This window comes from Vespula vulgaris, chromosome 8 (genome assembly GCF_905475345.1).
Source record: "Vespula vulgaris chromosome 8, iyVesVulg1.1, whole genome shotgun sequence".
Classification (NCBI taxonomy): Eukaryota; Metazoa; Arthropoda; class Insecta; order Hymenoptera; family Vespidae; genus Vespula; species Vespula vulgaris.
Window position 1 is genome coordinate 457,827 of NC_066593.1, and position 21,937 is coordinate 479,763.

A 21,937-nucleotide genomic window follows, 5' to 3' on the forward strand; every position below is an offset into this window, starting at 1 on the left:
AGTGGAATAATAGCCGCATACTTAATCGCTTGGATCGCCTCTGCTGAATCGTCAAGGTGCGATTTGCTTCGACGTAAAAAAATAAAAATAAAAAAGAACGAATTAACCAAAATGAAAAAAAAAATAAAATATAATAAATCGAAATCGAGCCAAGGTGGCTCTATGACCGACCGATTGACGATGTTGTAGGAAAATGAAAATGGATCCCGAGTTGGAAATTGGTGAAATCTACGGTATATTGGACAATTCGGCCGCAAGACACAAGCTGTCCATTCGACCTCGTCGAAAGTATACTGATCCGCGAGCACGAAGTATTTCAAGGTCGAACTCGGACAGTAGCCTCCAAAGGTAAGGCTAGCAAAAAAAAAAACTTAGAATAATTAATCGTAAACGAGTTGAAAAAAATATCAAGACCGAGTTGAATACAGGAGAGAAGGAGGTATCACGATATCGTTCATCGAACTCTCCGATACACGAGCCAAGGGCGCGTCATCGTTAAATTCTGTCGACGAATTGAATTCTAGTCTAGACAGCTGCGTTTTGTTAATAGACGCCCCTTGTTCGATTACATCATTGTTCGTTTTGTGAATACTATCGCTCTTTCTAATTTTCTACGAATCTCCTTGAATAATTGAAAGATAAGCAAAAGGAAGGATAAATCTGGAAAGTATAATAAATTCGAGTAAAGTGATGCGAGAAATAGAAATATGTATTATGTTAAAAGCCATCTTCATATTTATCGATCCAATAGCCCACATGATCGTCTCTAAAAATGCAATTACAAAGGAAATCTACGAGAATTGAAGCGAGAGCAACTACGTGGACAGTGTATTCACGGCAAATTTACGACTAATCCATGGCGAATTTAAACGCTATATGAATTGCCAATCGAATCTCGAACGGACGACGCGAGTGTTGCTCGATCAAAATAGTAACCGTTATGCAGAGAAACGACAGGTGCATACGACGAACGTTACATTCAACGATGAGGTCAATGAACTCGTATAGTAACATCGTGCGAACGATAAATTTCAAGTTGCATGAAATTTCGATAATTTTCAAGAGAGAAGACCCGAAGGATTTGGATCGTAAGATAAACGAAGATAACTATAAAAGGAGAGGCGATCGAGAATAGATCATTCTTGTTGGTTGAAAACAGTCAAACTGTACGAAGCTTCCTCTTCCTTTCCACAAAGATATATTCAGTAACGGTGATTTATAACGACGCTAATGAAGACTATCCATTTATAAATGTCTGAAGCAATAATATCTTTTCGTAATCGGCGTAACGCTAAAAACGAGTAAAAATCGATCTTCCTATTTGTAAAAGAAATTTATCGGAGAAAGGATTATTGTGTAAAGTTGCGATCATCGAACGATACAAGAAATTGACAGACTTTTAAACTTGTCCTTTCGTCGCGTTTATCTTTCCAAAATTAAAAAGAGGAAAAAGAAAAGGGAGAGAGAGAGAAGAAAGGATGAATTTATGATACTCGCGTCGAAATGCAGTCAAAATATTAATAAAAAATACTACGTCAGAAGAAGTCGGTACCTTTTGTCGTTAGATGAATATTAGCCAGTACGAAAATATTGGCCTTGTCTATCCAATAATAGAATTATCCAAGACGATGAGCATTCCTTATCTATTAAAAGATAATCGTGAGAAGCAATGAAATTAACGGTTGAAGTAATTGCGCAGGAGATTCGTTGCATAATATTCGAGAGACGCAGGAGTTCGGGACATTAGCTCGCCAAAAAGAAGTGACTCCGCGCAAGGATAAATATCGGCCAGTTCTGAAAATAAATTAGGGTAAAGGTGAGGTTCAAACCTAAAATGTCGTCTGTGATTCTGGCAGCGTTGACGTTCAATGAGCTGCGAACCATTTACTACGGATCTACGTGGAAACGTATGGCTGCTCTAAAGAAAACTATATTTCGACGACTAGAAACGAGAATTAAATACTTGCCAAGACGAAATGAAGTAGTCTTCGAGTAGTTTACAATCGTAAATAAATTTTGTTAAGAACGATTAAACGAAATCTCGATGCGTTTTTGTTTACATCAGAAAAATCGATTTCTCATGATATTTTCATCGAATCTCAAATGTTTTGTTTGCCAAGTATTACCTCTGTAAGAATACATTGAGCTCTTCGAACTTACACTATTTCGAGTAATGTCTTTAATCGAACTTCTTGGAATTGCATCTAACGACAGCGAGAATAGATGCAAGCGAATGCTTGCTTCTCTTTCCATCAAAATTACAAAGTATAGATAGATACTCGGATGCGTGGGATTCGGCGGATTATATTTTTATCTTGTGACTAACGCGTCGCACTTTCTCACCGTCGGTTGATCATCGTTCATTCAGCCGACGGAAAAATTTGCCGAACGTTTAATTTAATTTCAGATAAGTTTGGTTTTATTTCGAGTACACTTATCTCCCCCACGACATCTATAAATTTTGACCCTTTTTTAATTTATCGAATGACGCATGTACACACGTTTATACATACGATGGTATCTTTATTTTCAGTGATAATAATGCATAAATATCATTTGTATGAAACGTGATATTTTGTTTCCAGAGTGTACGTTCGTACAGCCGATGGAAGAGAAGGATGGCTACCAATGTCCATTCTAATGCAAACAACTCTGAGCGAAGAAAGTTCCGCCACGACTGGTCATCATCGACCGGAAGACTCTCATTATCGAAGAGAGTACGTTCCTTTGTCGTTACGTTTTTTATCGTAATCCCATTCATTGTCGAAGATACGTGATGATATATTGTTTGTAGGGCAGTGGTGAAGGAACTTGTCGAAACGGAAGAGGAATTCGGCAGAGACATTCAATTGGTCGTTGAACGTTACTTGAAACCACTCGACAATCCAGACGTTCCACGTATAGTTCGCGATAACAAAGACATCATCTTCACGAACCTGAAGCAAATCGCAGACTTTCACAATACGTACGTAAAGTCCTCGATTGAGCAAATAATCGATCAGCCAAAAGAACAATCAATTACGTCTCTCAGACTCAACCACGAATTCGCCCCAAAAATATTCTTTTCGTCAAAACACGTCCATCGTCATGGACAAACATACACGAAACAAACTGAAATTTCGTTATTCCGTATAGCATCATATAAACATATCAAATGAAACGCACGTACACACGATCATTCATAGAGCACACGTACACGTAAACTCATTAACTTACATTTTTCACTGTCAGTATAGGAAAACAGTACGTATGTATGTATACACAGGATGAAAGTCCATGTTTGAAATGTTGTTTTGTGCACGTGTGGCTTCGTCATCGACTTACGTGTGTATATTTTTCAATTCTTTTTTTATTTCTTTAAAAAAGATACATGTGTGGAATACAAAGTAACATATGAAAGGTTTTTTGCGTAAGACTACGTTTGAGAGCGATCAAGAATCTTGAAACGTTCATAATAGGTCATTTTCTTGAAAGATTCTAGACGTTCTTATTAATTCTTATAATTATCGTTGAAAAAAAAAATGACTGAAAACATAGTCTTATGTAAACGATGTATTTTACAACAAGGAAAAGGAGAAAATTAAACATATCCGAGATACAAAGACGACGTCTCGGTATTAACAAAAATTTCGTGTTAATAACACGTATAAAACAAACAAGATTTCAGTTTGCTTTTGTGAGTATTGTCACAGTCCACGTCCCCCGTAACTAATTGTAAGGCATTTCTTGCATCGCGCACAGACACCCACCCTTATACCCTTTTTATAAAAAATTTATAACAGTATGCTGTATACGTCTCGCGAGAAGCGAAATTAAAGGCACGTAGGCATGGAGTGATTTTGTGGCATGAAAATTAATTCCGGCCTTACTTAGATCGTTCGGCAGGGTGTTGATCGAGGGTGTTAAATACTATGCGGATCAGCCACGCATGTTGGGAAAAACTTTCTTGAGACTGGTGAGTATCATTTTATATTTCGATCATTCCTTATTAAGGATGTGGAGAAAAAGATTATAATGATTCTTTATCATTTCTCCAAGGAACGTGACTTCGACAAACATGTTGCTTATTGCCGGGACGAACCACTTGCTCAGGAATTTCTCCAGATGAACGATCAAGTACGAGAATACTTTGAGGTGAGTCTTAAGTTGATTAAATAACAAATTAATAACATAATGTTAAGCATCGTATAGAAGAATCGTACAGTTTTTTTAGCAAAATGATAATGCAGGTTTCTGTACGGATCCAAAAGCTAGTTTTGTGAAAACGATAAAACAGATTTCTACTTCCTTCTATTTGGCACAAACCATACGCGTTATCTGCGCCGTGACATCGAAGCTCGCCGAATTCAATTCTCAAACTCGACAGTTACAAATGATCTCTGTCGGTGGTCTTCGTACTTAGCGCCGTTTCTCACATAATATATGTAAATGTAAGAACAAACAGACTTCTTTGATTTATCAAAAAATAACAATGGCGAGTCTGCTTTTTTTTCTCTCGTTTCTTATATACAATAGATACGTGATTGCGTGAGTTTTGTTAGAAGTAATCATCACGTTGAAATTTACCAAGGCATCAAGGAAAAAACTTTATCGAAGCTATCCTTCTAACAACGTCTTTCAAATCGATAGAAGAAAAAGAAGAAGTAGAAGAAGAAGAAGAAGAAGAAACAGGTGACGCGATATTCGTCGTTCGTCCCACGCTCTATAATCGAGTCGGTATGGATTGGAGAAAATGTTGCAATTATATAACGAGCGGGGGCCAAGCAGGCGTCTGTCCAGTCCCCGAAATAGCTGAGTTTATTCTTAACAGGCCGAACATCTTTCGTCTCTCTTACGAACGCACGATAGTTGCCCGATGGTGAACGTAGATCGAAAAGAAAAGAAAGAAAGAAAGTTTATCGATCGGTAGCTTATAAAATTTCATCGTCTACAGAGGTAGACTGGTTTCTATTTTGAGTAAAGCTTATCATTCATTTTGTCATTGACCTTGAAATATAAATGATCATTGATCGATCAAGGCGTACGTTATTTTACAAACATTTTGATGATTCATATTTCGAAACTTCTCTTTATCCAAATTACAGGAGGAAAACATCTATTCGTGTTTGTTGAAACATCATTAGATCTAACTGTCGGCTAGTCATCGGATCCAAACCTTAAAGAACTTCTTCAAGAATCTCTCTTTATCCCAGCTACGTAATCGCGTAGGCGAAGGAAACAACAGTCTTTGGACTTGTGTTATTTCGATAGTATTTCACATTTTCTTTCTGTGACTCTTTCTAATATTCTTAGACCGAAAGACTTACGAATACTCGAAAAAGGTCTGATCTATGTAAGAAGGCATTGGAAAATTCTTTTCGAATCTTACGATTTTTATTAATTTATATATACGTATATATATAGAAATGTTAAAACTGAAATGATCTCACTGGAAGAAACAAGCGAGAAGAGAGTAAGAGTAAAAACGTCTACGATTCGCATGCGATCTTCCTGTCGTTTTTCTGCGTGGTCACTCCGCGAAGCGTTCGTACATCCATCCGGCGTCTAAGTATAGCCGTGGCCGTATTGGTCTCCCAACTAGCTATCGTGGGGGCTTTTTCTCGGTAACCACTGACTGTCTGTCGAAAGGAACGAAGTTTTATCCGATGGTCCAGTTTGCCAGCAACCACGGAAACGACGTCGAAACAACGACGGCTAGGACCAAACTTCCAAGGTGTGTCCTTTCATCCATAGGATCGAGATTTTCTTCTCTCAGAGACATCAAAGACACTTTCCCTATCTGACAATGGCGCCTCGTATGTCAATACAGTCACGTAGTTCTCATGTGTGGACAATCCAATCACGTCCAAAAATACACGTGTTCGCACCAAATTCGTGTCACTTCGGTGTCGAGTTACCGTGGAGAACGTGAACACCGAATAATCTTGTCGATTCGATCCAATAAAGAATTTTTCACATTTCTGCGAATTTTTCCCGAGGCCAGTTGGATTTTATACGTTAACTCGACTGGTCGATCTGTTTCGAGGATATTTCTTCAGTGTACGAAATATTATCAGTGTGCGAATTCTTCTTTATATGATAATTCAGTGCTAGCATAAATTATATTGTTCGTTTAGTAGTGAAAAAAGTAATGATCGTACCAATGTAGTCGCCGAACAATATTTCAATTCGATAAGCCGCTTGGATCTTTTTTTAACTTATATCGTTTTTTGTAGGAGCTGAGCCAGACTCTCGGTGACGACAAGAGCGTATCAGAGCACTTAAAGCTTCCGATACAACGCATAAACGACTACCAGCTTCTACTGAAGGTAATTTCCATTGATTTGCAAAAGTGTCAATTAGTATATTTTGATAGCTTCGAATGCGCAAACGTTCTATTAAACTATGAGGATTGCTTATCATAGATATATATATCATGGAACAATTTCAAATTCATATTGTCTGTAACACGCTTATCACAATATACGTTTTATATTTTATTGAAATAGTAACAAACTATCTAACATGACTGAGTACCAATCATATATATGTCCTATATATATTTACATCTAAATTTTATTGCGTCTGACGAAAATAGCACGGCGCTAGAATACTTCCTACGTTGCCTTGAAAATGCGTCTCGCGGTGAAATAATTAGTACCTATAGTTTTTTAAAATAATATAAGCAACATATACTCTACGTACGCGCGCGCGTGTATATGTGTGTATGTATATATGTATATATATATATCGATTTATTTCACTTTATTATTTTATATTCTTCGTTATTAACTTCCTACTTTCATGTATCGCATTCAAAACACAAATATTGCGAAAGATCGTTGCAATACGACTGGAAATTTTATCCTTGGTAATGTGAACAACGAGTGGGCGCAAAAGTGTACGAATTTAGCGAGCTAAAAACAGGTCATCTTCATGGCAAGTTATCTTTTCTTTAGCGACTCGATCACGTTGGAAAAACAGTGGAAAGTGACAACTGTTCGTGTCGGTAGCTTACGTATTCCCTTTAAATTAAAATTACTTTAGGGAATCTATTTGACGAGAATTTAATATTTCCAGGAACTGGTGAAGTATTCGACACGACTAGGTGAAAACTGTGACGATCTCCAAAAAGCTTTGGAGTTGATGCTAGGTATTCCTCACAGAGCAACCGATAATAAATTCATTAGTAATATCGAAGGATACAAAGGCAATATACATAAACTTGGTCGATTGCTAACACACGTCAGTACATCTTCATTTGATAATTATTACATTTTACAAGTTAATTTCGATAGGATTAATTTTGATTATATTCGTAGGAGTGGTACACAGTTATCGACAAGGACGGAAAAAGCAAGGAAAGGTACCTATTTCTCTTCAAAGCTCGAATTCTCATCTGTAAAGTTAGACGAATTTCGGAGGACAGATCAGTTTTCGTCCTAAAGGATATTATTCGAGTATGTAATGCAGCTATTCTATGTATTTTTATTTCGACTATTGCATATGTGTTTTTATATTATATAATGTACAATTTTAGTTGCCGGAGGTAGAATTGAAAGATCATCCGGATAATTTACGTTCTTTTGAATTACACAATCCAAGTCTCCCTGGTTATCCCATCACTTTAATAGCACACAAGGATCCGGTGAAAGCAGCCTGGTTGAAAGAAATTCGGCAATATGCCAGCGATCTAGTCGCTTTAGCGGAACACGCAGCAGACGATTTACAATTAGAGGAAGTACCAGAGGGAAAAGAGGAAATTAAACTTCAGGATTCTTCGAAAGCGGAGACAATAAAAGGGAATCCTGGACCGCCAAAGTCAGAAGCAGTAAAAGGAAATCCAGGACCACCAAAGCCAGAATTAGTAAAAGATAATCCAGGACCAGCAAAATCAGAAGCGACGAAAGGAAATCCAGGACCGCTTCAAACAACAAATCCGTCGAATCCAGGTCCTCAAAAAACTAATCCTTCTAATCCAGATCAAGAAAAAGGAAATCCATCGAATCCTGGTCCACAGAAGGGCAATCCATCGAATCCTGGTCCCCAGAAGGACAATCCGTCGAATCCTGGTCCACAAAAGAGCAATCCATCGAATCCTGGTCCCCAGAAGGACAATCCATCGAATCCTGGTCCACAAAAGGGCAATCCATCGAATCCTGGTCCTCAGAAAGACAATCCATCGAATCCTGGTCCACAAAAGGGCAATCCATCGAATCCTGGTCCACAAAAGGGCAATCCATCGAATCCTGGTCCACAAAAGGACAATCCATCGAATCCTGGTCCACAAAAGGGCAATCCATCTAATCCTGGTCCACAAAAGGGCAATCCATCGAATCCAGGACCACCGAATCCAACAACCGAAACTAAAGCTGAAGAAGGAAATCCAAACATGTCTCGTCGATATTCTTCGAGTCGCTTCAGCGCCTCGTCGAAAGTCGTAGAGGGTAAGAACGATCGTTTTAATCAACGAGGATTAGTAATTACAATCATTTTCTTGTACACGTGTATACGAAGTTATCGTCAATAGAGTATTCATCGGTATCGAGCAGTCGTACTGGTGTCACTTCGTACGTCGAATCATCCTCATCGGCTAGTGCCGCGATGATCTCCTCGTCCGTTCATGGTAGCGAGAAAATCAGCGAAACTTCGAGCTCGTACAAAACGGCTACCAGCGGAGGTTTAGAATCAGCTGCTGACAGTAAAGCGAAAATCTCATTAGGTACCACTGAAACTGGGAAACCTATCTTCCTCAAAACCATCGCAGGATGTAATGTTGAACGTAAGTAATTTTGCTCGTGTTTATTGTGCCAGTCGTTCGAATTAAACGAACAGTCGGATATATCATGTACATATTTCTTCGTGAAAGAAAAGACAACAATCACAGGATGTATCTCACACAATTTTCTAGTTATAGATTTTTATACGAACGAGAGGTACAAGTGTAAGTGGTATGAATTAGGATAACATGAAACAACAGTATCGTTTGTATTCGACAACGTATCACAAGATACATTTTTATTGTTCTAGCGAGTCGAGCAAAAAAGGCTTTGATACACGCCATAGGTAAAGTGACACGAGATTTCACTATTATTCTCATCATGCTCTACTATTCTATGCATTTTTACTCTATTATTTTTCGTATTTTATTACAACGTTGATCACTCTACTTTTCTCTATCTTTTTCTTATAGCTAGCTATTTAAAATGCTTTTAAACGTGAACACACGTTGTTGCAGGTTGAAATCGCTTCGTTGCTTATCCTAGATGTACAACTTTATACTCTACAGTTTATACTTCACACAGCTATATTATTTTCACGTCACAACATATTCTTCACTTACATCATACTCTATCAAAACTACTATCAATCTTATCAACCTACTTTCTAAGTTTATATGTATCGTTTCGTGTAATATTTATTTAGTAGAATAAGCATACTCATCGACTTAACCATTATTGCTTTATAAATAGTCTCTTTATCTCTTTCTACTTTCAATTATTAGTAGAATTTCGTGCATTTTATAGGTACACGTTTTTACATTAGTAAGCAACAATGTTTCTTTTCTTTTCATTTTTCTAGCATTCTTGAATTACTTTTTTGTCCTCCTGTACCTTTAGAAATATGTGCCATTTTTTATTACGTATTTTTTGGTGTTGTAAAAACTGATAAACTACTAAAACCATCAAATACACGTATTCGTGTATTTTATATATCTTCTGCTTATAAAAATCTCTTCTGTCTAGTGAATGTAAAATCACGAACAAAACAATCTATGTTTAGTTACTGTTTTCTCTTACATACTCAAGTATCTTTATTATATAAGACAAGACAAATAGAAAAAGCATTATGAGACTGCAATATCTTTAAAATATCGTACAACTTCTAATTGCTATATTTTGCTTATCACGTCGTCGATAAATGTTCGATCGATTTCTGATACGAGTTATTTAGTTAAAACTCTTTTTTATCTAGCTGGAGAAGTCGCTACATTCGAGTGTACCTTGGTGTCGGCCGACGAGACAACGAAGATACAATGGCTTAAGGATAACAAGCCGTTGCACGATAAATTAGCGGATCGTGTGATTCAAACGTCTGACGATAAAAGCTTCAAACTTCAGATACAAAATGTTCACGAATCGGATTCCGGAATTTATATCGCCCGTGCTATGAACGGGGATGGCCAAGCAACTTGTACAGCACAGTTGGTTGTCCAAGAACGTAAGTTCGTCAACGCATTCTAATTTACATAATATTATTTTATAAAAGATATTGATTGATAATTAACGCGAAAATTGCAGTAACTCCTGAAGAAAAGAAGGCACGAGCGGAAGCAAACTCTCCAATTTTCTTAGTACGTCTAAAGGATACTGAATTATTGGAAAACACTTACTTACGTTTCATGATCAAAGTGAAAGGAGATCCAAATCCTGAACTTAAATTGTAAGTTGAAAATAAAGTACATTTTGCCGATTGTAAATGAAACAATTTTTATTTATAAAAGTTATTCTTTTACTTTGTTAAAGCTATAAAGATGGCACGCTAATCGATTCGAGAAACGCACGTGTAACAATAATAACGGAGAAAGCGGATAAAGGATTCTACGAAATGGTAATACCTGACGTACAAAAAGTCGACGCTGGTAAATACAGTTGCACAGCGATGAATCGTTATGGCGAAGCAACTTGCGAGGCTACGGTAACCGTGACAGAAGATAAGCCGATGTTTCCTGGATTACCGGAAGGTCTTTTGGAACCTGGCGAAGAGCCTCAATTCACTTGGCTTCGCGATGGTCAACCTTTCGATCCCGAGGAAAGATTCAAAGTACTTTTCAGAGATAACGAGGACACTCTCGCTTTGGTGTTCCAACATGTGAAGCCCGAAGACGCTGGTTTATATACTTGTGTTGCTCAAACGAGCACAGGTAATCTGTCATTAGCGACTTATAGCGCAAACACTTTTATTTATTATAACTTGTAACTTTCATATTAATTTTAATCGCTTCAGGTAATATAAGTTGTAGCGCGGAGTTGACCGTGCAAGGGGCGGTTAATCAATTACTGAGGGATCCAGAGAAACCTAAACTCGAATCAGAATCGAAACAATCGGAGGTAAGCGCGGGAGGTTCTGCAATGTTGGACTTGCAAGTGAAGGGTTATCCCAAGCCAGATATCACATGGACCAAAGACGGGAAGGAAATCGTTGCCGGTGGAAGAATAAAATATCTTTGGGAGGACGAAGAATCTCTATCGTTGGTAATAAAGAATGTAACGACGAAAGACGCTGGTATCTACACGATAAGAGCAAAGAACGAGCTGGGAGAGGATACCACGGAAATCGAGCTTATCGTGAAGTCTGCTCCAAAAGTGATCAAGAAACAATCGGACACTACAACGATCGTGGAAGATACTTTAACGATGACCGTTCAGGTAGAAGGTACTCCAGTGCCGGAAGTAAAGTGGTATAAGGATGGACAATTGATTCAAGAAAGCGAACGTATCAAAATAGAAAAAGAAGGAAGTGATGTATACAAAATCGTGATCAAAAGTGTTCGTATGGAAGATGCTGGATCTTACTCGATCGTTGCTCGAAACGAGATCAATCAAACCACAGAAATATGGAACGTTACCGTAAAGAGCCCACCAAAGATAAGGAAGAGACTAGGTAGTATCCCGGTAATCAACGAAGGCGACTCTTTGACTCTGCTGATCGAAGTAGAGTCAGATCCAGAAGCTACAGTGAAGTGGTACAAGGATGAACAGATCGTCGTCGAGGATGAGCGTATAAAGATCGTTCGAGAAGAAAACAATTACATATTAAAGATCACCGGTACGGTCGGCACCGATGCTGCAGTGTACAAGACCGAAGTGATTAATACGCACGGTACTGTTTTGGATCAAACCAGAGTCCAGGTATGTTACGAGTTAAATCATTCTGTCTTAATTATAATAATGATACAAGATATTATTATAACGATTATAGGTAAGCGGTATACCGAGGTTCAAGACAAAACTGACCAACCTTTCGGCCAACGAAGGCGACACTAACGTCGAATTAGCGGTTGAAGTCGATGGTTATCCAAAACCAAGCGTTCATTGGTTCATCGGTGATGTAGAAATCACAGAAAAACGTACCGAGTACACTCGCGTCGAAGAAGGTGACCATTACAAGCTCCTCATGAAGGACGTGAAAGCTGAAATGAAGGGCAGTTACACTTGCAAAGTGAAGAACGAATATGGCGAGAATAAATGCCATGCCGACTTTATAGTCAACACAAAGCCAAAACTTCTGAAGAAATTGGCCGATCAAAGGATCAAAGAAGGCGATACATTGAAATTAACAGTCGAAATATCTGGCACGCCTGATCCCGAAATAAAATGGTACAAGGACGGACAGGAGGTATCGGCTGATGCAAGAATCAAGATCACTAGGGATAAGCAACGAAAGGAGAGTTACGATCTGACGGTAACTTTAGTCAAAGGCTCGGATGGTGGTGCCTACGAAGTTCGAGCAGAAAACGAACTTGGAATGGTCCTCAGCAAGAGCAAAGTCATCGTTCTCAGTAAGATCCTCCAACTTCTTTTTATTCCAACGCTCTTAAAGAACAAAGAAAAAAAAAACTGAAGCGCTGCTCTGTCCCGAACTTTCAAACTTATTTTCGATTTTAGAAATCGGGCGTCAAGATAATGCGTTAGCAAAGTTAACTCGAATATATCGAACTATTAGTATACCTGTTTTGAAAAAAGAAAAAAAATAGTTTTATCGGCGCAGCAGCGCAGCAGGTTAAATTCGAAACACGCACGCGCACACGCACACGTATAAAATTCTTTCTTTCGAGAATCCTGGCGGTAAATCGTCATGCTTTGACAACGTAAAGTAAGTAAATATGTAAGTAAAGAGAGTATGCAACTACGGGAGTTTTTCTTCGATTTGCACTTAACAGTGAAATTAATATGAAATTTCGAAGATCTATAGACGATCATGGTTACAAAAGACTCTTCGATCTCTTTAAACGAGATGAGAAATATCTTCTTTCTATTTTTCTTTTTCCCTACATCACGTTTTCTTGGTTCCATACACGTCTACGGACGACGTATGTTTTTCTTTTTCTTTTTTTTACATTCCTACCTTTTTTCAGGAATCCTTGTTATTTTTTTTCCTTTCTTGTTGAGTGATACTGACGACTTTTTTCTTCTTTGATCATGTCTAGTCGTGTTTCGTATGTGTATCTACACACACACACACACATACACTTCCAAACTGTTACGACGTATCGAGAATCTTTGTGTTCATGTTTCTATGTTTCATTCGTTACACGTATCCATCGCACTTTTATGATCTTCCTATCGTACGGATTTGTCCAATTTGTATGTGAACTTTCATAGCTAAAACGGAAGGAAGCACCGAAACGATCGAGGAAGAAACGAAGACGAAGAAGATCGAGATAGAAGAAATAGAAATGGAGAAACAGCAAGCTGAAGAATCAGGCCCGGAAGGTAATATTACAAGATCGTAGAGACTCACCTCTCATCGATTCTAAACTCGCATCACTCTTCTCATTTTGCTTCTCTACCGAAAAAAATCGATATTATCGACTCATCGTTAGATAGTCTTTGTATTTCGATGTTTCATAAAATCATCTAACATTGATCGTCGACGATTTAGTCTAACATGAAGTGAACACTTGGCAGTGGCAGCTTCGGAGGTTGAAGATAACGTGTCTTTAATATCAATGACATTGACCGTATAAGTATCGATTCTATAAATTATCAAAGAGACAGCTGGTTTTGATCGATAGATTAAGGACTAGCCTCTAGCCAAAAATGTGTAATAAATTCAGGTCGGTTCGCGTTGAAGAAAGAGAAGGTTGAGGTAGTACGAGATGAAGCTGACAAAGTTACCATCACCGTAGCATCAACGACGACTCATCAGTCAACGCTCACAGGTAATATGGCTCACGCTAAGCTAAAGTGATCGTTAATTAGTCGCTTGAGTAACCCATGGAGTTTGAAGTAGAATCGAACGATAAACAATAGATTCGTTAGAGAGCTTCTCTTTCTCGGTGTAATCGTAGTAGAAGGTATTGTGACAAGACAGCCCGTTCACAGGTCCGGACGAGAGACACACGATCAGCAAGATGACCGCGACGAAGGTCGAGTTTCAGGAGTTAAGCTCGGAAGGGCCGACAGTTGAGGAAATAGGATCTTACAGTTACATGCTGCAAGAAGAGAACGGGCCACAGAAGATACAGAACGGCGTCTTCGTCGAGGAATTCTCAGAGACCAGCGATAATAGCCGGTCGAGACTGCAAGTGAATCGTGGCGTTTCGATAATTTCGGTATCGGACGACGAATCAACTTTGAAAGCCATCTCCAGGGATGTTAGCATGGACGACGTCCGATATGCCGAACTAACGGATGATCTTAAATTAACAAACGGCTCTTCCGAAGAATTCAAGAATGTCGACGGCCATACGATCGAGAAAAATGTCTTGGACGAGGTCAAACCTCTCAGAGCGTCCAGATTGAACGAAACGATTATCGAGGAACTATCCGTTGAAGAGTCATTTTCCACGAAAGCTAGCGAAATGACTTTGAGTCGATCACAAAAAGGGACCGCCGAGGAGAGTCGATTGACCAGGCAGAATTCGAAGTTAGAGAAGGCAGAGTCCGTCGAATCGTACAAAGCAGAAAAAAGTACGATCTCGAAAGAAAACTTACAAAAGGGAGTTCTGGTGGGTGAAGAAGAGGTCGATGAAGAGCTCGAGGCTCTTCTAGATCGCGTTAAACGACAACGTACCGTTCTTAACGAAATTCTTGATAAGGAACAAGGCGTGGAATCAGGTACGATCGAAATACTTGGACATCTTTCAACGTAGGAACTATAATAAAATTTATTCTTCAATTCAGATTCGGAAGTCACTGTAATCGGCGATTTATCTTCAAGCCATTACAGACTTTGGTGAATCGATATCGCATGCACGTTTTCTACTGTCTCTCTCCTTACTCGCATTTTTTACCCACCCTTTGTGCACCTACTTAACGTTCCATCTTTTGTTCCGTCGACTCATTTTGCTTTAGACGCAATAATGCTTTAAAAAATTCAATGGATTCTCTCTCTCTCTCATCGGTTGAGCATAAAAAGGATCAAATGAGAATCAATAACCGTGTTAGCAACGATTGAGCCCATTCATGAGAATCCATAGAATCTTATCGAGCTATCGCATGTCTATGTGAAAAAGCACGCAATCGAGCCAGCAGCGCCAAAGTTACCGCACGCCTTATTAATCGAGGTAAGTTAGGAAAATCGAACTTAACAGGACGGACGTGTTTACGTCGTCGACGACGATCAACATTTTCAACAGCGCTGTCTAACACTTCTATCTTTATTACGGGCCGGAAGAATAAAAGTGGCGTCGGACAGTTTACGTTAATTCGTAACAAATCTAATCGCCACTTTTATTCCAAAAGACCGTCTTCACGATTGTGCACGATGAAAGTAAACGTTTCGTAGAACAGTAATATGTCGCGATTCTCACACACATGTTAAAAGTGAAATCACAAGGATGTTAACGTTTTCTTTTCTTATTTAGCACCACCCCATATAATAGAATCGTCGTTAAAAAATCGGATGATCTTTGAAACGCAAAACACTACCTTCGAGGTCACCACCGTCGGTTTGCCAAGACCTGATGCAAAATGGTACAAGGACGGCAAGATCCTCAGAACTGGAGAACGTATACGTATCACCAATGCAGGTGACAAGTATCAGCTCGAACTGAGCAAAGCCACGCTCGAGGATGCAGGTCTCTACGAGTGTATCTTTACAAATAAACTTGGCGAAGATATCGTACAAGGACAGTTGGAGGTTGGCACGGTCGACGATTTGCGAAAACCACGATTCGTAGAACCCCTTAGCGACGTTGACATTGCGGATGGTACGAATGGAGAGTTCAAAGCTGTATTTACGGCTGATCCGGTTCCCGAAGTAATTTGGTAAGCTCAGTTACCTACGATTATAACGATATACGTGTGCCACATTTATTTCGTTGAATTTTTTTTTATTTTCCAAAGGTTCTGCAAGGGATTGGAGATCCCAAATGACGATTCAAGAATCAAATGGAAGATGGACAATAAGCCTGCGGCAGATAAGTTGACCGAAAGTACGATTACATTGAAGATACCTAAGTGTGGAAGTGAGGACACCGGAGAGTATACGCTCAAGCTGGAAAATAAATGGGGCCATGCCGAAAGCAGCGTAAGCGAGAAATTTTGTCCTTGACGTTCGTTGTTTCTTGCTCTTAGATCATATCACATCCCATTCTAAGGTTTATCATTAATTTGATTTTTATCAGGCCCTTTTGAGTCTTTTACTGCAACCGAACATCGAAGAATTTAAAGATCTCACTGCACCGGTTGACGAACAAGCCGTATGGGAGGTAATAATTAAAGGAAATCCAAAGCCTGAGATAACGTGGTTAAAGAACAACGAAGAATTGACGATAGGCAATGAATTCGAAACGGAAGAAGATAGAAAGAACAACAAGTACAAACTTATCATCAAGAATGTTAATGTTGAACATGGCGGAACATATACGGTTTTCGCAAAAAATTACTTGGGTGAATCAACCGCAGAAGCTTTACTAACTGCTCACCGTAAGTTTGAAAAGCGAGGAGAATAGTGTTGATAAGTACAGTATTATTCGAAATGTATATAAATTTTTCTTTCTAGTTGAATCACCGGTCTTTTTGAAGGAGCTATCTCAAGTTTCCATAAATGATCGGCAAGATATTGAATTGAAAGTTCGAGTATCTGGAATACCAAAACCAAAGATCGCTTGGCTATTGAACGATACGCCAATAATTCAAGATGCGCGCCACGAAGTGATAACTCACGTCGAGGGCCTCATCGATAGCACTCTATACATTAAAACGTTTTCTTCCGATGACATAGGAACAATAAGTTGTATAGCTAGCAGTATCGCAGGAAGTGCACGGACTAGTTGCGAATTAAATATGGTTTTCGAACCACCCTCGTTTGGTCACTTAACTTTACCAAAGTCTGTGAATATCGATGAAGGAGAGCCATTCGAACTCAAGGCCAAAGCGGACGGTAGCCCGATTCCTTTAATGTCTTGGTTTAAAGACGGTGAATTACTCGCACCTAACGATCATATTCAAATCGAAAACCTTCCGGACGGTACTACGAAACTGACAATTGATAATGTAAATCCTGCGGATTCCGGAGCTTACAAACTGGTGGCTTCCAATTCAACGGGAGAACAAAGTGCACTTTGCGCAGTTGCTGTCACGCGTAAGAAACTCTCTAAGTTTATCCTATTAACATTTAAAACATATAATTCAAAGTTGAATATATGTTATAGCTACCGCGAGAAGTCCAACATTTACAAAGCCCCTGGAAGATGTAAAAGCCATCGTAGGACAGCCTCTCAAGTTACAAGCTCAAATCGTTGCATTTCCGAATCCTCACGTTCAATGGTTCAAGGACGGTATACCGTTGAGATCAACAAAAGAGTTTAATTTCATAAACGAGCCCAATGGTCTCATTGGTCTAATAATCGACAAAGTGCGACCAGAAGATACAGGTACTTACTCCGTGGTCGTATCTAATAAACTCGGAGACATTACCGGAGAAGCAAAGGTTGAGGTAGAGGAAAAAGAAAAGAGGCCAGATTTCGTTGGAAGTCTTCAACCACTTTCCGTGGTCGAAAACTTGCCAGCAAAATTGGAAGTGAAAGTAATTGGTAAACCAACGCCCGAACTCAAGTGGCTGCACAATGGCGAAGAGGTGTGTGAATTAAAAAAAAAAATATATATATATATAATAGGTAATTAAGTATTATTTGTTAAATAAGATCACTCAAATTTTCTGCAGATTGTGCCGGATGGAAATCATTTGAATATCATTAGTCATCCGGATGGTACTCACGCATTAATCATCGATAAAGCAACTCCTGAAGATGCGGGAGAATATCAAGTTGTAGCTGGCAATACCGAAGGAACGGCATCTTGCAAAGCGAAACTCGATGTAGTTGGCAAATTGAGAGAGGACATTCCACAAGAGAAGCCTACATTCTTAACTTTGTTACGAGATATTTCGGTCGAGGAAGGCCAACCACTGTCATTCAGTGCTTCCTTCAATGGCAATCCGATACCAGATATTACGTGGACGAAAGACGGACAACCGCTAGAACCATCTCAACGATTGATGATGACATGTGATGGAAAAAAAGTAACTTTAGAGATCAATCCATCCGATGCCAAAGACCAAGGAGCTTATGCTTGTTGTCTGACAAATCCACTCGGCCAAGATACATCTAACGCAAATGCCAACATCAGAAAGGTCTTCCAAGCACCAAGCTTTACGCAAAATTTCACGGATCTTCAGCAACTTCCTAACTTTGATGCTAAGTTCCCAGCTAAAATTAGCGGTATACCAAAGCCAGATGTTACGTGGTATTTCAATGACCAGCCAATACTTAAAGATAATGACAAATACAAGATCAAACGGGACTGCGATGCCTGCTGCTTGTACATTAAGGACTGCACGTACGATGATAGTGGAGTTTACAAATGCAAAGCAGTTAACAGAGCTGGCGAAGCTGAATGTTCGGCAAACTTGGCAATCGTTGATAAGATGTAAGTTCCTGAAGTTTACATCGCTTTAATATTAAAATCGATCGTAGATAACTTGTGTGATTTAAATTGCAGCGAAAAAATGCAAAAGATAGAACCACCTGCATTCTTGAAAAGAATCGGCGATTGCGAAGTTTACAAAGGGATGCAAGCAAAATTCACAGCTTGCATCACTGGTATCCCTGAACCGGAATTCGAATGGTTTCGTAATGGTGACAAATTGTGGCAAACTGATCGTATAAGAATGGACCAAGAAGGTAGTTTACTTCGTTTGACGATAGCTAATGTCGATGAAATGGACGGAGGCACATACCTATTAAAAATACAAAATCCTCATGGAGAAGACTCGTGTACCGCTGAAATGATCTTTGACTGTGAGTGACGAATTAAAGTATTCGAAATATAAATACGTATAACGTACTTTTAAATAATCATTTTCGAATATTCTTTATAGCTCTCGAGCCACGTGCGAAGAGACCGTTGGCATCACAGTACATAGAATATGACAAATATCAAAAGACAGGAATACCATGGCCTCTAGCAGATAGACCAATCATTAGTCGTATGATGGATCGACATTTGACACTTTCTTGGAAGCCTTCCATCCCGTTAGGACCACGCGCGCCGGTGACATATCTCGTAGAAATGTGCGAACTACCGGACGGTGATTGGTTCACCGCTCGATCCGGATTGCGCAGTTGTGTCTGCGACATCCGCAATTTAGAACCTTTCCGTGACTACAAATTCCGTATACGAGTGGAGAATAAATATGGCATCAGCGATCCTTCGCCATTTGCACAAACCTTCCGAGCCAAATTAGAACCCGATCCACCCAAATTCTTCCCTTATTTGCCACCTGGTATAGATTTTCGCCCAGAGACCAGTCCTTACTTCCCCAAAGACTTCGATATCGAGAGACCGCCCCACGATGAATACGCTCAAGCACCTAAATTCCTTCGTCAAGAATACGATGTTCAATATGGCGTAAAGAATCACAATTGCAATCTCTTCTGGTTCGTTTATGGCTATCCAAAACCAAAGATGACTTATTATTTCAACGATGAATTGATCGAATCCGGCGGTCGATACGATCAAAGCTACACAAGAAACGGACAGGCGACTCTGTTCATCAACAGAATGCTTGAGAGAGACGAGGGCATGTACGAAGCTGTTGCCACAAATGAACATGGAGAAGCACGTCAACGTGTTTGCTTACAAATCGCAGAATACCCAACGTTTATTGTTAGACCCGAGGAAACTATTGTGATGGTACGAAAATCTGGTCAATTGATAGCCCGTGTTACGGGTGTTCCGTTCCCTGAAATCAAATGGTACAAGGATTGGAAACCGATCACTACCACTTCGAGGATTAAGGTTGATTATCATCTTATCATCTATGATTTTCCAATTCGAAAAATAACTACGAGATATCATTGAAATTGTTATTCTTTCAGATCGATTTCTCCGAGCCGGATACATCTGTCTTAACCATTAATGAAGCTATTGTCAAGGACGAGGGATTATACTCGATTAGCGCGAGAAACATAGCTGGATCGATATCGCATTCGGTCATGATACACGTAGAAGAAAATGAATACGATTATGTTTACAGAACGTATAAGAGAAAGACTGAAATTAAACTACGTAGCGATAAACCCTACAACGATTTCTATGATTTGGGTGACGAATTGGGTCGTGGTACTCAAGGTATTACGTATCACGCCGTAGAGAGGACTACTGGAAGAAATTATGCTGCTAAAGTTATGCATGGACGTGGAGAACTGAAACCGTTTATGTACAACGAGTTAGACGCTATGAATCATCTCAGTCACCGAAAATTGTTACGTTTGCAAGATGCTTACGAAACCGATAGTTCGGTCACTTTGATCATTGAACTGTATCCTTTTAAATGTAATTGCCTTTACAAAATACGTCTTGCTTCCTTCGGTAAGATAATTTGATTTTTACGAGTCTTTCAAATCCTTAACGAGCGAAATATAGAGCTGCCGGGGGTGAATTAGCGGATACTCTAACGAGACAACCACATTATACCGAGGCAGAAATTGCCGGATATATACGACAAGTGCTCTACGGCCTGGAATATATGCACGATAATCACTATGCACATCTTGGTCTAACGGTAAGTTTCTTATCGATCAATTGTTCATTATATGTATTTGTTTCTTTTTAGAGATCATCATTCTAAATATTAATTTCCTTTGATAGCTTGGAGATCTTCTGATCTCTCACACGGGTGGCGATGATCTAAAGATCGGTGACTTCGGTTTAACTCGAAGAATAACGCAAACGAAATTAATGTTATTAGCGTATGGTATGCCGGAATACGTTGCTCCAGAAGTCACGAACAACGAAGGTGTCGATTATGCCGCGGATATGTGGTCTCTCGGTATCATAACGTACATTCTGTTATCCGGAATTTCACCGTTCAGAGGTGTCAACGATAGAGAAACATTAACGAAGATCAGACAAGGAGCTTGGGACTTTGATGACCGTTGGAAAAATATTTCTAACGAAGCCAAAGACTTTATTCGTAGTTTGTTGGTCTATAATGTTGAAAAACGAATGGATGTTAAGGCCGCTCTTAAACATCCTTGGTTGGAATACGCGGACAAATCACCATTAGATTTATATAAAATACCTTCTGAATATTTGAAGACCTATTACAAGTTTTACAGGTAATATCTTAGAAGTAAAATATCCTTTATTTCTCGCTGGTTCATTTATTTGTTTATAACATTATACTTTCTTACGGATCATCGACAGAGATTGGTATAGCAACGCGTCCTGTCGTACGTGGTATCGTAGACGCAAACTCAATAGTGCGTTTGAACATCCGTCGAAGATGGTTTATCCACCTGGGCATAAATACACGCCTGAACCAAGTGTTGAACGATACAGTCCAACAGGAAAACCTGTGCCTAGAACTTGGGAAAATCAGGTACCTTCGAGGGAACCGATCGACACGGAAATTGGATTGATTAAGAGCGAGAGTCAGTGAGTATACGAAGTTATAGCTAATACATTTATTAATTATACTGTTCTTATCTCCAATATACCTATAATAAAACTGACAACATTATCTACAGCTATCAGTACGGTCCAGACACTTATCTTCTACAACTTAGAGATACTGATTTCCCAGTACGATTACGCGAATACATGAAAGTCGCCTGTAATCGCAGTCCAGGATATTCGCGTACGATCACCGAAGAAAATGGCTACGATTGGAAGGCAATTAAACACCTTTCTAAATCGATAAATCTTCATTAAGAAAGATATTT

The 21,937-nt window shown here is 39.2% G+C and overlaps 1 protein-coding gene across 11 annotated transcripts in view; it reads left to right on the forward strand.

The window, feature by feature from the left end:
- LOC127065869 (obscurin-like) overlaps positions 1-21,937 on the forward strand; it is a 37,214-nt gene that overhangs the window by 12,786 nt on the left and 2,491 nt on the right. For 4 of the 11 annotated variants that reach the window (XM_050998818.1, XM_050998819.1, XM_050998820.1 and 1 more), the window contains 32 exons: positions 190-348; positions 2,586-2,717; positions 2,795-2,965; positions 3,874-3,955; positions 4,039-4,134; positions 6,216-6,308; positions 7,060-7,224; positions 7,302-7,439; positions 7,520-8,426; positions 8,510-8,761; positions 9,010-9,045; positions 9,955-10,200; positions 10,281-10,422; positions 10,506-10,903; positions 10,987-11,891; positions 11,962-12,541; positions 13,365-13,475; positions 13,820-13,924; positions 14,088-14,822; positions 15,572-15,974; positions 16,053-16,236; positions 16,334-16,634; positions 16,711-17,292; positions 17,363-17,787; positions 17,875-18,638; positions 18,711-19,009; positions 19,090-20,009; positions 20,090-20,532; positions 20,637-20,775; positions 20,862-21,331; positions 21,420-21,650; positions 21,743-21,887. In XM_050998818.1, the coding sequence (XP_050854775.1) occupies positions 190-348; positions 2,586-2,717; positions 2,795-2,965; positions 3,874-3,955; positions 4,039-4,134; positions 6,216-6,308; positions 7,060-7,224; positions 7,302-7,439; positions 7,520-8,426; positions 8,510-8,761; positions 9,010-9,045; positions 9,955-10,200; positions 10,281-10,422; positions 10,506-10,903; positions 10,987-11,891; positions 11,962-12,541; positions 13,365-13,475; positions 13,820-13,924; positions 14,088-14,822; positions 15,572-15,974; positions 16,053-16,236; positions 16,334-16,634; positions 16,711-17,292; positions 17,363-17,787; positions 17,875-18,638; positions 18,711-19,009; positions 19,090-20,009; positions 20,090-20,532; positions 20,637-20,775; positions 20,862-21,331; positions 21,420-21,650; positions 21,743-21,887 (10,759 nt within the window). Of the gene's footprint in view, positions 1-189; positions 349-2,585; positions 2,718-2,794; positions 2,966-3,873; positions 3,956-4,038; positions 4,135-5,621; positions 5,714-6,215; positions 6,309-7,059; positions 7,225-7,301; positions 7,440-7,519; positions 8,427-8,509; positions 8,762-9,009; positions 9,046-9,954; positions 10,201-10,280; positions 10,423-10,505; positions 10,904-10,986; positions 11,892-11,961; positions 12,542-13,364; positions 13,476-13,819; positions 13,925-14,087; positions 14,823-15,571; positions 15,975-16,052; positions 16,237-16,333; positions 16,635-16,710; positions 17,293-17,362; positions 17,788-17,874; positions 18,639-18,710; positions 19,010-19,089; positions 20,010-20,089; positions 20,533-20,636; positions 20,776-20,861; positions 21,332-21,419; positions 21,651-21,742; positions 21,888-21,937 lie in introns of those variants that run through there. The other 7 variants (XM_050998821.1, XM_050998814.1, XM_050998812.1 and 4 more) reach the window with 6 other exon arrangements.